The sequence below is a fragment of the Enoplosus armatus genome, chromosome 15, assembly GCF_043641665.1.
Source record: "Enoplosus armatus isolate fEnoArm2 chromosome 15, fEnoArm2.hap1, whole genome shotgun sequence".
Classification (NCBI taxonomy): Eukaryota; Metazoa; Chordata; class Actinopteri; order Centrarchiformes; family Enoplosidae; genus Enoplosus; species Enoplosus armatus.
The window spans coordinates 6,256,788-6,273,081 of record NC_092194.1 but is presented as its reverse complement, the minus strand read 5'-3'; the positions used below and the strand labels follow the sequence as shown (position 1 = coordinate 6,273,081).

Sequence of the window (16,294 nt, the reverse complement as noted above, 5' to 3'; positions counted from 1 at the left end):
TGTTTATTATTGTTTCGATTCATCATTTGGTGTACTTATTTGGTTTTGTCTGAGTCTCGTAGCTCATCCAGTAGCTGTAGCTAATTTTCACATTTTAGAAGCAGGAACCAGAGAATGTTTGACATTTTTGCTTGAAAAAATTACTTAGATGATTAGTTGATTATCAAAATTTCTCATTAGTTTCCAGTCAGTTCATTTATTGACTAATCCAGGAGCTTTCAAAGACTGATATTGTGCCCCCCCTCCATTAAAAGTATGCCGAATTAGCCATTATCAGTTCCTGTTTGCGATGTACCCACGGATGTACAAACAACTATCACTGAATTACTGAAGAAAACTTAAAAACATTATGATTCTCAGGTTCTGGACTTCAAAAACATGTCTTTTTTTATGATTTCTAAGCAGATTTATGGATGTGTATTTGAAGAAGAAGAAGTGTAAGTCACATCTGTGAATCTTAACATCTGTGTATCATGTCTGTGTGTTCAGGTTTGACTGGGTTAGGACTCTGAGAAGAAGTAGCTGAAGTACCTTAATTGCCTCCATGAGCTGTGTGTCACAGCTGCTGCTGCTGCTTACCGTGTTAGTAAACGGGCCAAATGAGTGTGCCAAACTTCCTGTTGTTTTTAGAATACAGACATGCACCTGTATGTTTCACCTCGCGCACTATCTTTGCCTCGTGTCTCTCCCTCTGCGCCCTCCCTTCATCTCTCCCGTACCTCCCAAGGGGGGCCAAGCCTCACAGTTTGAAAACCTCTTACTAATCGTTTCAGCTCCTCTGACAATGTCTCCATCACAAATATCAGATACATTTATCATACAGCAGCTTTTCTTTTTAGATGTGTGAAAAAACACCCAATACATACACCCCCCCCCCCTTTTGTTTTACAATCCATCTTCAGTAAAATGCTGCGCTGATGATGGATTCTCTCATTTGAAGAATATGAGGCAACTATCACAGCAATTAAAAGGCTGACTGCATGAGGTGAGTCCAGCTGTGACCTCAGGATGGTGCGAAGACATAAAGCAGCTGGTAGTATCTTGCACCCCATTGGAGCTCTCCTCCCCAGACATCTGCTAAGAAGATGGACGACCAATAAAAGAAATGAATTTGCCTAGACACCCAATTTCCCTGACGCCCTCCCTTCCAAACATTTGCCTGTAAATCTCGTGTTGTGCAGACTGCAGCTGTGATTCTTAAACCTCTGCAAACTTTTCCTCCCTCGCATTTATTTATTTATTTATTTATTTATTATTTCCACACCTAATACTCCTTCTCATTAGTTAACTGAGTGTGTGACTATCCCACAGTGAAGTTGGAGCACAGTGCTGGAAGGGGACAGGAAGGACAGATGGTAGACATTCATCATAGCCTTCCTCCATCGTTTCGCGTCTCCCTCCCCGACTGGCCAGTTTACCTGTCGCTTTGGTATTAGGGTAATAACATGATGATCAAATAGTGGAGAAAAGCTATTTGTGGAGCATTACAGCTTAATCTAAAGCCCTACTCTGCACCTGAGACTGACAAGCAAGACTGATACCTCTCTCTCTCTAATGCGACGCCGAAAAATCTCAGCGCAGTAGATGACCTTCTACAGGAACAATCTGCTCTGTCTGTGTGAGTCTTTTCATGTACCTCACAGGAGCCGGGCCCCATCTAAAAGCTCTAATTTAAGGCTCTATGTGTCAAGGTTGTTAAACGGGTGGACACAGTGGGAGTGTGATGTCGTAACTTGTTTGAAAGGCAGAAAGGAGTGGCATCTCTTTGGCGAGGCGGCACAGATGTCCACTGCACTTGTGTTCAGTTCAGATTCATGACATTGTTCAGCTCGGTACCTGCAACACAGCTGGGGTGTGTATTTGATCATGAGTGCAGCTGGCTTCAAGAATGCCAGGGATTTTCTTTTTCTATGGCAGTTAAGAAAATGCTAGATTAAACAGTTTGAATCAGATTGCTGGACTAGCTTAAGGGCTTAGTGCAGATGGAGTTGCACGATGGCCTCGCTTGATCTGTGACGACTCTCTCTCTCTATATATACATACATAAGTTGTAGAGTTTTTATTAAAGTGTTTTGTTTTTTTCCCCCTCAGAATATCATATTGCACTGCAGACAAGATGCATGACAAAGTGTTTGCCTACATCGTCCAGAGCCAACACAATGAGACCCTGGAGTGTCATGCCTTCCTGTGCCCTAAGAGAAAAATGGTAAGTAAATGAGTGATATGTGTCTCTGAGACACCCACTGTGTGAACAAGTAGGCTGTTTAAACAAAGTAGTCCAATAACTTCATGTGAGAGAGAGTTGCACATACTCGCCTTCTGTAAGTGGACACAAAGAGGATCTTATTATTAGATATAGTGTGTTCAATTTCTCATTTCTAATTGAAGGAATAATTGAACATAATAGGCAATACGTTAGATGAGAAGGTAGATACCACTCATGTCTGTCTGTTAAATATGTATGTTAGCTTATCTTTAGCATGACGATTGGAGGCTAGGGAAAGATTCAATTCAATTCAATTCAATTTTATTTATATAGCGCCAAATCACAACAAAGTCATCTCATGACACTTTACAAAATAGAGCAGGTCTAGACCGACTCTTTATAATGTTATTACAGAGACCCAACAGTTCCCACCATGAGCAAGCACTTTGGCGACAGTGGCAAGGAAAAACTTCCTTTTAAGAGGCAGAAACCTCGAGCAGAACCAGACTCTAGGTGGGCGGTCATCTGCTTTGACCGGTTGGGTTTGAGAGAGAGAGAGAGACAGAGAGACAGACAGACAGAGAGACAGACAGACAGAGAGACAGAGACAGAGACACAGACAGACAGACAGACAGACAGACAGACAGACAGACAGACAGACAGACAGACAGACAGACAGACAGAGAGAGATAGACGTAGAGACACAGATAGGCAAAGATGTATGGCAGCACTAACAGTAGAAATAGCTGTAATATTAGCTGAGATTGATAATAGGAGCTTTAATAGTGACAGAACTACGACTAAACATAATAACTGTAGTGATGAGAGTCAGGCAGGCCCATGGCGGCAGCAGCACCCAGGCGTACCAGGACCACGATCCACAGCGACCTGCGAGTCGACAAAGCACAAAGAAACTCCGGGGAAGAAATAAAGTTAGTAACATGCATTGGACTGTGATGAATGTGCAAAGATGAAGAGGGAGAGGAGGAAAGCTCAGTGCATCATGGGAAGTCCCCCAGCAGTGTAGGCCTATAGCAGCATAACTAGGGGGCTGGTCCAGGCAGGCCTGAGCCAGCCCTTAACTATAAGCGTTATCAAAAAGCAAAGTTTTAAGCCTACTCTTAAAAGTAGAGAGTGTGTCTGCCTCCCGGACCCAAACTGGGAGCTGATTCCACAGGAGAGGAGCTTGATAGCTGAAGGCTCTGGCTCCTGTTCTGTTTTTGGAGACTCTAGGAACCACAAGCAGCCCTGCATTCTGGGAGCGGAGTGCTCTAGTGGGGTAATAAGGTACTATGAGCTCTTTAAGATATGATGGTGCCTGACCAGTAAGAGCTTTGTAGGTGAGGAGAAGGATTTTAAACTCTATTCTAGATTTTACAGGGAGCCAGTGCAGAGAAGCTAATACAGGAGAAATATGATCTCTTTTCCTGGTTCCTGTCAGTACACGTGCTGCAGCATTCTGGATCAGCTGGAGAGTCCTCAGGGACTTATTGGGACAGCCTGATAGATAGAAGATGTAGCCTGACTCTGACTCTGGACTGTCCCTTGGCTGGGAGCAGTGACTTCCTGGAGGGTCTGCTGGTTGCCTGGAAACCTCACATTGACAACATGATTTCAGACAGGTTACAAGAAATCCAAGAAAATTCAAGAAATATTCCTGCATATAACCCCTCATAAAACCCTGCAAAAAAGCCAGAACTTGACAACATTTTGAGATATAACGTGTCAGTTAGTGAGCTTTCAAGATATTGGTAGGTGGATTTCTTTCCACTTTGGACAGAGCCAGGCTAGCGTTTCCCTCTGTTTCCAGTTGTAACGCAATGTTGAGCTGCTGGCTGTGGCTACATGTTTAGTGTATGGACACGTAAGTGGTGATATTTTCAACTAATTCCCAGAAAGAAAGCAAATAAGCAAACTTCCCTGCTCCCTGAACTGTTCCTTTTTAATGCTACTATTTCCTATAAATAAATGCATTGTTAAATAAGGGTTCAGGCTGTAGCTACAGACGTAGGCTACAGATTCTTTATGGTGCAGGATTCTGCATTCAGGTATTCGATTCAGCTTTTGCTCCAGGCAATCTGTGGAAAGCACTTTATGCAGATACAGTATGTTGCAAAGAGACCTGAGACCCACTGCACTACCTCTTTGAGCCATACTTTACTTGTATGTATGCAAGGAGTGAGAACATGAAGGGCGGGGAGGCTGTCATCCCTCCCTGGCATTCTCTCCATCCCTGGAGGTTTGTAGAACGAGTGAGCCACTCCCTCCTCTTCCTTCCCCTCACTAACTTAGTTCTGGCCAAAAGGCCACGTATCCTCCCAGTTACATAAACAACTTGTCATAGAGCTCACGGGTTTCTCTTCCTCCTCTTCAAGTGTCTGTGAAGTGTCTTGTGTTGGTGGTCACTTCCTGTTTTTATCAGGGTCATAGCTCCTCGACTTCCTCGAGTTTCCCTCCCGTAGATGAGATGCATATGAGAGTATGATTCATCTTCCTTTTATTCTTTCACTCATGTCTGTCTCTCTGCCTCCCTCCAACAGGCCCAGGCGGTAACCCTAACAGTGGCTCAGGCTTTCAGAGTGGCGTTTGAATTCTGGCAGGCTGCCAAGGAAGGTACGCATGGTCACCCCCGACGACCAGAGGAGTGTGACGGATGAGTGAAAACGTTCCTCCCTCTCCTCCCCTGCTGTTGTTATTCCCTCCACTTACTGTATGTGTCCTTTACCTTCCTTCTTAGTGGCCAAACAATGATCTTGTGTCCTCCTGGTCTTGGCCTTGACACCCTCTAGAGGGTTCATGTGAAATACTGGAGAACTGTTGGGCTGTTCCTGCGTAGAGGAATGTCCTCATTGATTGAACCAGTCCCCCTCCAGAGAGCAGAGAGACCTGTTTTAGTTTAGTGACGCCTCTTTATTACAGGCAACTCCGTCATGGTTAAAGACTCATCTAGGTATCGACATGGCGAGGGGGGAGGGGTGGAGAGGACTTCAGGTTAGCCTGGGACAGAGGTGGGCTGCCTGGAGTAAATCTTCCTTTACAGTGAGAACAGGACTCAGATGTGTTGGATTTTCCCTTGGATATATTTTATATTTACTGCAGAAAATGTTCCTTTTCTCCTCCATTATATATTTATATTTTTCTGTTTTTATGTCAAACTTGTAAAAGCATTCAACCTCTTTTTAAACTACGCTGAGGAGATAAGCAGACTGTGTGTGTTCAGGCACCACCGTGGACACATCAGAGTGCTGTGTAAGGACGGCGTCGCACACGTTCTTTTGTACAGCTCAGCAGAACATGCATGTAATTTACTGCATGTATGACTCCAGAGTAAATGAGCAGTTCTTGCCACATAATATTGGTCTCTGCACCCCCACACCCCTCCTCCCATCTCCTTCATCTTTACATGTGTGTTGCCTTGTAGATGCTCTTTGAATTTTGTGATTATCCATTGTTGCCGTCTGTCTTGTTTTGCACCTGGCACCTTCAACACCACCACTCCCCCTCCTCTTCCTTCCCCCGTCAAGTAATTTTTTCCCCCCTCTCCTCCTCCCCATTGCAGCACGCGCTTCGGTTTATTATAAGGGTGAAGAAGAGGAGAGCGAATGAGGGGGATGGGGGATGAGGAGAGAGGGCAAGAGAGCATGAAAGGCGGGGCACCGAGGGGTGTTGGGGTGGGGAGTGTGTACGAGAGAAAGGAAAATGATTGTGCGCGTGTGTCAGTGAGACTCAGCCCCCCTGACAGATTCAGTGTCGGTGCCATTGATGCTGTCTCACGCCAAGGCGAGCTTATTTATTCAGTCCTTTAGAGACACACACTTGCACTGTATAAAAATTCTGGCTGCCTCTTTTATTTACTCCTTCTTCTTCTTCTTCTTCTTCTTCTGTGGTGTTTAGGAATGTTTTAATGTGGGCACATTTCCATTTTGGGGGAGGGATTATTTTTTTCCCAAGATCAAGGCCACAGGCTCCTTGCCTCACGCCTCTTCTTTTAGTTGTTTGTATTTTTGAGTTGAATATTAAAATCTGCAGCCTCGCTTGCTCCTTCCTCCTCTCGCCATTCTTCACCTCTCCTTCGCCTTCGTTTTCTAGTAACCCGTTTAATTTGCCGAGCTGTTTTTCTTCTAGTTCACTACGGTGTCACTGATGAAGGAGAACTGATGCTGAGCTGGTGGGGGGTTATGGAGGGGAAAGGAAGAATGTTTTTTTCAAAGAGAGGTAGTGGTGTTCTCTTGTGGCAGAAGAAGAAGAAAGAGAGATGGGGAGAGAGGAAAAAAATCCTTTCATTAAAGTTACAAGACCCCGGAGGATCAGGGCAGGAAGAGGGGGTATCTTCTGTATGTCTGTCTAGTTTGCTGCTTCTGTATCTTACAAACTCTCCTCCACCACCCACAGTGGTTCTCCACAACCCACCACACATTCCTGACCCACATTCCTCTGTATATTACAGCTCCCGTCTCTGCTCATAGAATATTCACTGTAAACACTACAGCTAGCTTTGAACTGGCATATTTTTAAGTTGCTGCCGTGTTTAGCAGAAGTTTGATACTCAGCTGAAAACTATGCAGTGGAAAGGCCACGGGGGAAAGTTTTGTAACACTGCCATCACTAAGCTACCTGGGCTCATGGGAAATGGGATGGGTTTTTTTTTAGACCAAGGATGATGATGAAATAAAAAACATCTCGTTGCTGTAAGCAGTTCTCTTACGGATAGACAGAAATTGACATTTAATCTGTAGCCACAGTATTGAAAGCCTGAGTTACAGTGAGTCGCCATCTTGGCCCCTCTGGGAGTTATCGCTCTTGCTCAGAAGGTCTTGTGTTTTCCCGTGTGACTTTCTGGTGATATTTTAGTTAAGGCAGAGATGGGTGTTTATGTTTGCATTTGTGAGTTGTTAGTCAATCAATAAAAATCTGGGCCCATAGATATCAAGTGTCTCAGAATAACTGGCCAAACGTTCTCAATGATGCATTTTTTTTGGTCCTACTTCTAGGACTGTTGGCGCTCCCTTCTCTGCTGATGTTTATGAGCACTAACCTGTTTAAGTTGTCAGGAGATGGCTTTCAGGCAGAGATATTCTGTGAGAGGAGAGGTGTGTAGATGTCAGCTCCATAATGGATATCACAGCTTAATTACAACAGGTAAAATATTTTAATATGATCTTATACATTATTTAATTTTTTAGTAAGGCTATTTCAAATAGTAGTGGGGCTATAATATTTGAAGGAAGAGAATACACCATAATAATAAACTGTATGTTCATTATTGTTACGGTGCATTTCCCAAGACTGTGATGGACACATAAGTTAACAAGGGCTGTTGCCGAAAGGTGAACTGGATGGTAGAAGAGAGGATTCCATGTTTTTCATGGAGAGGTGCGCCTCAGGGCACAGATGTAGCTGCACTATTATAGGAATTAAAAAACAATGTGGTTGGATGCGGCTGACGTCTCACCCTCTCTTGGTAGTGGTCCTGTTCCTTGCTGAAAGTCAGTGTAGGAGGCTTCATAGACGAGTCTCAAGTCCCACTCTGATGTCGGAGTGTTTTTAGTCCATTTTCAGTTCCGACGAGTGATTCTGAAATGCTTGATAGATATGGGCCCTGAAACATCTCCACTTCCACAAGAGAGGGTTGTGCAGGAAATCCAATGAAAGCTGTTGTCAGTTGCACTTGGTGACCTGCACTGTGTGGAAAACCTTCTTGTCAGCAGGTGAGAATGTTTGGAGTGAGCAGAGCTTATTATCCACCTGACCCAGATCTATTTAAATGCTGCAGTTACTGTACTAACTGCTGTACGAAGGACGACGTGTGTTACAATGTTTGAAGCCCGGGCCCTGTAGGCTTCAGTCGGCAGATGGCTTGAGTAATGGCCTTAACCTTATCTGCCAATTTACTGCTGCTAATTTGTTTACACACATTATGTGCTTGGTTAGTGAAACATTTCAATACCCACATTTTCAGCAGCCAGAAAAGTAAACAGTGCATTTAGCGATGCACTGCAAGTGCACTCACCCAATCATAGTTCGCTCGTCTTCACAGCTCTATTTCTTTTTGTCTGCCTCTACCCCCCGTATTTCCCCCCGCACAGAGAAAGAGAAGCGAGTGAAGTCGGGTTCAGATGGAGAAGGAGCCAGCAACTCCCAGTCGGACAGCTCGGCCAGCCTGGGCAGCCTGAAGGGAGGAGGTGAGTCATGTCACCCATCATCACGTCTTTCCCTCTCTCTCTCTGGCCCTCTGTGTCACAGCAGTCGTAGCCTCGGGGGAAGGAAGAGCATTCAGCCACGTCAAAGGTTTGCTTACATTGAGGCTGCAGGTCAGCTGACGACAATCTGCGTGCTCTGGGTTATTCTTCCTCACTAGCATTGTTACAATGAACAGCAAATGACATTTTTAGGTGATTATGTATGATGATAATGGCAATGATGAGGCTCGCTTTTAATTTGAAAACATTAAGCCCCCTTGCCGTGTTGTGGATCCATTAAAAACAAATCTTGGTCCACCGATCCCCATGACATTTTATCATAATGGAGAGCTGTTCATGGACAAACAGTAATTGTGTTTCCATAGTCAGACAGAACACGACTGTTTGTATAAAAAGCATGAAAGAGGACTGTTGTTCGATGAGATTTACTAAGATTCCAGGACTTGCGACACGGTTCATGCTTTCTAAACATGCTGTTGATATCCAGTGAGCCAAACAACCTTAAGGCCTTATTAGCTCCATGTATTGTCCCTAGCCTAAAATACAATGAGATGAGGAGCATCCTGTTGCCAGGGGCACAATGGTTGTACACTTACTCCTCATAATGCGTTCTCTTTGTTAGTCTGTTTTTGTGCATGCCTTTTTCCTGTCACATTATGTATGCCAGCAGCCGCCGTTCCGTCATCCTTTTGGTGCAGGAGGTTTCAGTTTGAGACAGTCATTTTTTAGTACTCCAAAAACATCTGAAAACATCATCTTTGTACCCCCCCCCCCCCCAAGCCAGGTGGCCTCCAGCCAGAGAGGGATCTCTCTAAATCTGTTCAGACACTTTATTTGGGGCTGTGGCCCTGAATGCGTAGTGTTTTACGACTGACATCGGTTTTAAGGATGATCCCCATTGAGAAGACTCAAACAAAGTAGGACTTGGAAGCACATTCTGGCCACAGTGAGGCTTGGTGTGCGTTTTTGGAGCGACATTATCCCGCTGGCCATGCAGTGGCTCATTTGGCTGCCAATGGATTGTATTTTTGTAAAGCAAATTGGCATAATTGTACAGCAGAGTAATACATGGTAGAAGCCTCTGAGTGCCTTTTTGAAGCGGGCTGAGCATTTCTCTCCTGCCAGAGCTCTAAAGCAGTGATTGGGGACAGCCGGGCTTTAGAGCTATCGGAAGGTTACATTTATGTACCCTTCACTTTTACTCGGTGGCATGTTATTTGATCAGCCAGAGGGAGTCTCAGGATCAGTGGTGTTGTCAGAGGTGAGTCAGCTTTATTCATGAGACATGATACCTCCAACTCTCCCCCAGCGCCAGGCCTCTCGCAGTGGCTTCAAAATATAAACGCCTCTTCTTCCTGTGTCACCCCAATTGTCAGGGTACTTTGCCTGCTTGAGACCGATCATCCTTTACTCAGTCTCCTCGTCCTCACGGGTTAAATGTGGGGCTGCAACCAAGGATTATTTTCAATTCATCTGTCAATTATTTTCTAAACTAATTGATTAATCATTCTATAAAATAGCGAAAAATGCTCATCACAGTTTCCCAAAGCGACGTCTTCACATTTGTTTTGTCTGACCAACTGTCCAACATCAGAAGACCTTTCATTTCCTGTCATAACTGACAAAAACCTTGAAAAATAACTTGAAATTGTATCAAAATAGTTGCCGATTTTAATTTTCAGTCGACTAATCGTTGCATCTCTCTTTAATTGTGCCAGCTGGGTGTTGGCTCCCAGGGCCCCACTTCCACCTTAACAAACACCTAAGCTGTTGACCCCCCCCCCCTCTTTCCCCATGAATTTCCCTGTCCCACAATATTGCCTTTTCATAACAGCAGAATACACTAAATGCCCTTTTGTGAATGCCTTTAAGCCGGTGTCGACAGAGAGGACAGGCTGAAGGGAACTGCTATTGCATGCTGACTCAGTTATATGTGAGTGTCTCTTTTGAGGAACATAGAAAATAGGGAGAAGCTCATGTAAGAATATTAAGTTTCAGCAAAGAACGGCATGCAGATAAGTTTTCACTGTTCTCTGTGGACCACATTAGCCTTAAAGAGCAGACAGAAATTAGCGTTGACGCACATTATTGACATCCATTAATCATCAGGCAAGGCCATTACAAGCCAATCCCATTACAGATCAGTGGTGTCACCGTGGTTAGGCGTGCAAGTCAGGGGGTTACCCCGTGCTCACTTATCACAAAGTGACAATCCACAGATGGCTGCATCGTGATGTATCGGTGAGCCATCAGAGGCTTCATAAGGAGAAGTGGACCTTAGCAAATAGCGTGGCGTCATAGATTTTGTGCATGTGTGCTGCACTGTTACTTGGAGCAAATTTATCCTCATTATTACACTGTTGTCTCTGGGCTAGGGCTTTAATCTAACGGTGAATGTAGAAGGTTGCATGTGAATTTGAATTCATTTATATGTAAATTGTGTGTTTTGTTTTGTATTACAGAGGTAGCCACAGGAAAGCTTCTGGATTTGGCAGAGGGAGCCAATGCGGTGCTGGTCCACTCAGGAACAAAGCAGACTGAATCGGACCCCTTTATGGTGCATAATCACGCAACAGAGAACAACAATACTGTATGGGTAAGACAAGAGTCGGGCTGGTCAGTAAGTTTCAGCTGTTTAGACTTGATAAAATGGGAAGAGAAGAATGCCACGCAGGAAACACTTGATTATTTAGCCAAAGTGCCCGGTGATGTACTGTACCTGTCGTATTCAAAGGAGTGGAGTCTACAGTAGTACAGCTGCTATGCAGAGTGAGACAATAGCCCATTGAACAGAATTGGCCTTATCAAATGGTCACATAGCTGGAGAGGGTGTGGGCTGCAAGTAGCCAGTCTGGATTAATCTCCCCATCTGAGGCTAGAGAAAAATGGCAAGGGGTGTGTGTGAGTGAGTGAATGTATTAACATGAATAAGCCCTGTTTACTTAAACTTTATTTTTAACCAATATGTGTATGTTCTGTCCGGCAGGAGTTGGAGGACGGTCTGGATGAGGCTTTTTCAAGGTGAGAACCAGTGCGGATTTGGATTTTCCCTAAAGCCCGGGCTCTACTAAGCAGCCACACAAGCTGTTCTTGAAATAGCCGCCCGTGGTTTGGGCGGCTCTCGTAATAAACGCTGCCTCTCCCTCTGCTCGGCTCGGCCCGGTGCACTCCCTCAGGGAGCAGACAGGCTCAGTTTGCAGGCCCGGGCCCAGCCAACGCCCGCCGAGTCATGCTGCTTTCTCAGGCTCCGTTTACCATCATCTCAGGCCCACACACTGATTTCGTATGAGCTCAGAAAGCCTGTGATTACAACTGGGTGCTGCGGAGGGACACATTGCTTGATATTTATATCACAAAGTCAAAGGAAAGTAATGTTGCGGTATAAGTACTCTTTTGAGTATTACCATTGTGGTGGAACAAAAGCACAAGGAGAAAAACTCCTCTGAGATCAGGTCTCATCATTAGCAGGTTCATGGTTGGCAGGGAAGCCCGTTGTCTGTGCTGATTGGAATTCCTTAAACTCTGTCTACGTCAACAAACTAAGCAGAATGGAGCTGGAGTCCACTGTGATAAATGTTTCTTTTTAGTCTGTTTCAGTGGCACACTCTGATAATTTGTGGTGGTCTGCTGTCAGGTTGCACAAAGCAACTGTTTACAGATATTTGTTTTGGACCGCCGCAAAGACTCATTCAACACTTTAATGGTGCATTTATTTCCGTAACTCTGCTTTTCATGCCCCCTGCTAATTGGACAGTGGGCTTCTTATTCTCTCGCTTTCATTTAGAGAAAGGGAGAATGGGCTCCACAGCCTCTGTAATCAAGAGCTAAGAGGACATTTTAGCCCCCTTATCGGGTGATTATTTGTCTGCACACACTGTAATTACACCCCAACGCCGTTAATCTCCCGCTCTGTGATTAATGAGGATGCTCCCAGCATACGCAGAGATGCATCCACTTGTAGATTTCTGTAATTGAAGGAAATTTAGGGGACCGAAGGCCAGGTTGACGTCTTTGTCCATCAGGATAAGCCGATCGTGCTGGTTGATTTTGGTGTTGGAGTGAAAGAGAAAATTAGAGACAATTCCTGATTCTGTGAATGAGAATATTACAGAATGATGGATTTTATGTTATCTTCACCGTATGTGTGTGGCACATACAGTTTTGCATGAGGATTGAAATAAGCTCTGGATTAATGGTTTATAGTTGAGTAACATAAATGTGCCTTGTCATCACTGTTCTTTCTGAGTAAGCTCCCCCACAATATTATTTCATATAAAAAAAAACAACTATAAACAGCAGAGAGTCGTGCGTCTTTCACTGATAGATTATGCCCTCCTAAATTTGATCAAAGTACTCAGTATGTAAACACCAACATGCTAGAGATCATGGAGCAAAAAACATCTGCTCCCTTACTGCAACATTTTAATTCTGAGGTTCAAAGGGGCTTTTCCCAAGTTGATGAGTGACATTTAAATTCTCTTAGATGAACTGTTTTGGCGCTGTACTTTTCACTATGAACTGCAGATAAATTCACATGACGAGATCATTGGTGTTGCTATTTGAGAGACTGTGCTGCCACCTGCTGGTGTGTTGACCACTGTTGTATATGTAAAAGCCTGAGAAGTGCCTGTTAACCATAGTGAAGAAAAAATCTTCTATCTTGCAGAGATTGAGGTAAAATGGGCATGTTTACTAATTATGGTTAACCCTAATGTTATGGCCCTATGTTGGTCAACTCTAGGCATCAGAATTTGGACATGAAGTCGTACTGTGGCCACATAAATGTATCCTTTTACTTCAGAGTTCAGAGTTTAATTGTTGCCTGACTTGTGATGTTTCCTTTGCACCCCCAGCCGCAGTCTGGATAGCTTTGAATCCTACTCAGGTAACAATGCCCTTCACTGGATCTAGTGACTTCCACCTCATTCTCCCCTAGTCAACCCACTATTCAAGCCCGCTCATCTGTCTGGATGTCAGTGTTCAACCAGGTTGATTAAGACTCATGTAGTTTCACTTTTTCTTATATGGCCATATACCATTAACAAGACCTACTTAGCGATACATCGGGGGGGGGGGCTCTTCAGTGTTATTCCACAGTTTGATCCACCCCTGAGCTTCTTAAGACAAGGTTCACTGCCACAGGACCTGATGTAGTCTGCCACTGTGTCCACGTCTTCATCACAAATGTTTTATGTGTTTCCGCCTCACATCCACCAGACTTGCACTCTGTTAGTGGAATGAGAGACGCCATGGTGAATGGAAATGGTGTGTGTTCACATGTAGGTCTAACATGTTAACATGGTGTTTAAATAGGCATTTTGTATGTGTGTGTGTGTTAGGGCGGTCTCATGTCGGGTTGCCATGATTAGTTCACGAAGGGAATCATTTTATTGCCACATCTGGCCACATGTGGCTTTGCTTTTTTTTTTATCATGTTTCTTTTCATTACAAAGAGGGATGTTTATAACTCATGTCCATACATTCTGTGCACAGTGTACCTACCATCGTTCACAAGCTTTCATTAGTAACAACAGTAATCTTGATCACTATCCAGGTTACTAATTAAACGTCTCTCTTCCTCTGTTCCTCCAGACTCGCTGAGTCTCGCACTAACCCCCAGGTCCTGGACATTGGGGTAAACCCTCAGGACTTCAACACTGAAGAGTGCCTGTCCCCAGGCAAATGGGACCAAGAGGACACAGACTTCACTGCACAAAAAGACACTTTGGGGTTCTAATGTGAAGCCTCTGCCAAGAAGGAAAACAGGGAAAGATGAGGAGAGGTGGTGGTAAAACATGGAAAGTGGAGAAGTGACAGGTTTCCCACCTTCTCCCTGCTGCCAAGTCCTCTCAGTGCTGCAGTCTAGTGGCTCTCTGATGCTTCTGCATCATGATGACCAGAGAAGGACGACATGAGCAGGCTGCTCACAGAACAGGCCAAAGCAATACAAACCAATTTATCCCTTTTCTATGAAAACTCATGCAGTCATTTAATGTTTGTTACAGTCAGTGTATTACTTCCTTTTTTTGTGTCTGTTTACCCATTCATTGTGCGTAATGTGTTTGTGGTATGTGCTTGTGTACATTGCTTTAAAGAAACGTGTGGGTGTATGGATGTACAGTATATAAATATACAAAGTGAGATATGAGAACTGACGTGATTGAGTTTGGTTCAACAGTTCATTAAGTGTCATTAAGGTAAAGGTCAACAAGGCTGCTGTCACATATTTGATTTACTTCGAGATGGAGACATGCAACTAGATTAGAGGGAGAAGTCACTGGTGACAGCACCAGTGCACCAGTTCCAGTATTGGGCAAAATAATAAAGTTACTACCTATGTGCTTCAAGGATTCAGCCTCTCGTTGGGCAACAAAAGCTTTAAAAAAAAAAAAAAAAAGTTGTGTATGTGTTGGTCAAAGAGTGTTTGTGTGAAAAATGGATGAGAACAAAATGACAATCTTATTTTTTTTTCTAATGCAAAATCTATTTTTGCACTCCGCATTTATCCATTTTAAAAGCACACATTTCATGTAAGGGAATTTAATGTCAATAAGCAGCAAACTCATTATTTAGGCTTCTATACAGTGCCTCTGTTCACTCGTCCTCTGGGACTTGTTCATGTCGTATTGTTTTACAACTTTGAATCACAGGATGATTCGGTATGATTTTCCCTGCTGTTATGTTGACTTGGATGGTAAAGGGAGGCAAGTCCAGAGTTGTTTTGTCTTCTTTAATATCTCAGTCTTTTCTTTGACCACGGCAGCAAGTCGCATTAATCAACTGGGATTCGTAGTTGAAAAAACAAATAAGTCTAAGAGGGTGAATGTGTTTTATCGGCACTCTACCACTGTATGTTAAATTATATTGTTGCATTGACTTTGCTAGTTTACTTTTTTTTTTTTTTTTTTCCGGGGATGGTTCCCAGTGTTGTTTTTAATATATGGATTTTATTTAATTCATTAATTTACATAAATTTCAATAAAAGGAAAATTGTATATGTGTGATGTGTTCATTCCAAAATCAGATTGTTGAATTTTTGCTTTGTCAGCTCTGATGTACCTTTTTATTTTCATGCATCTTTAGTCTCATTGCAGCCAGTGCACAAGCTTGGAAGAAACATTTGAGCGGTGAAAGATTGTTCTGATCTGAATCTAGTACCGACAAGTTTGGTTTGGTTTGCTCCTCTGGAAGCTCTCACCACCCGTTCAGAAATATGTTAAGCTCATTAATGGACAATCGGCCCAAAACTTAAACCTTCTGGCACTGTACTGGTGCTGTAACACAGTGTTCACAAAGTTCTCTTTTAATAGCACTATTTAATAGCTACTAATGTGTGTGTAAACTATCACACAGAAGCCTGTCTGACAGAGAATATCTAAACACTTTATCACGAGTTCTGTGGGAGGTTTGAATGTCTCTAGCTGAGAGGTTTCATACCTCGTATAATGTGTTGCCTAAAGGCAGTGGTACTACTACTATGAAGATGTTCCTTTGTCAGTGAAAGAATCTCTTTGGTTTCACTGAACAATTCAATCATCGATGTTTCTGTTGATCTTTCACAGTTTTTATCTCCTGCTGTTGACAGAAAATCTGAAATCGAAGTCTCATTTGTTACTGGTGATAGCAGTAAATGCTGTAAAACATTTTTATATTGGTGTTTGAATGCTTCACACAGGGACAAAGGCAATGCAGAGCTAAAGTTACATGCCCTTAAAATATGCTTATTGTGCTTCATTTAGTTTTTCAGTGTAAGCACATGTTTAACACCAGTTCAGCAAAGTAAATGAGCTGTTCTGTCATTTTGTTAGTGTTGTTATTGACAACCATGTCATCTCCAAAGCACAAATGGAAAGAAACAAAAGTGAATGTCTTTATTGATATCAGTTCA

General features: G+C 43.4%; 1 protein-coding gene across 1 annotated transcript in view; it reads left to right on the top strand.

The window, feature by feature from the left end:
• ldlrap1b (low density lipoprotein receptor adaptor protein 1b) overlaps nucleotides 1-15,385 on the top strand; it is a 31,681-nt gene extending 16,296 nt beyond the window's left edge. Inside the window, exons 4-9 of the mRNA XM_070920244.1 lie at nucleotides 2,092-2,206; nucleotides 4,747-4,819; nucleotides 8,293-8,388; nucleotides 10,869-11,002; nucleotides 11,393-11,427; nucleotides 13,999-15,385. Coding sequence (XP_070776345.1) covers nucleotides 2,092-2,206; nucleotides 4,747-4,819; nucleotides 8,293-8,388; nucleotides 10,869-11,002; nucleotides 11,393-11,427; nucleotides 13,999-14,143 — 598 coding nt within the window. The 3' untranslated portion in view covers nucleotides 14,144-15,385. The remainder of the gene's footprint in view (nucleotides 1-2,091; nucleotides 2,207-4,746; nucleotides 4,820-8,292; nucleotides 8,389-10,868; nucleotides 11,003-11,392; nucleotides 11,428-13,998) is intronic.
• Nucleotides 15,386-16,294: the final 909 nt, after the last annotated feature.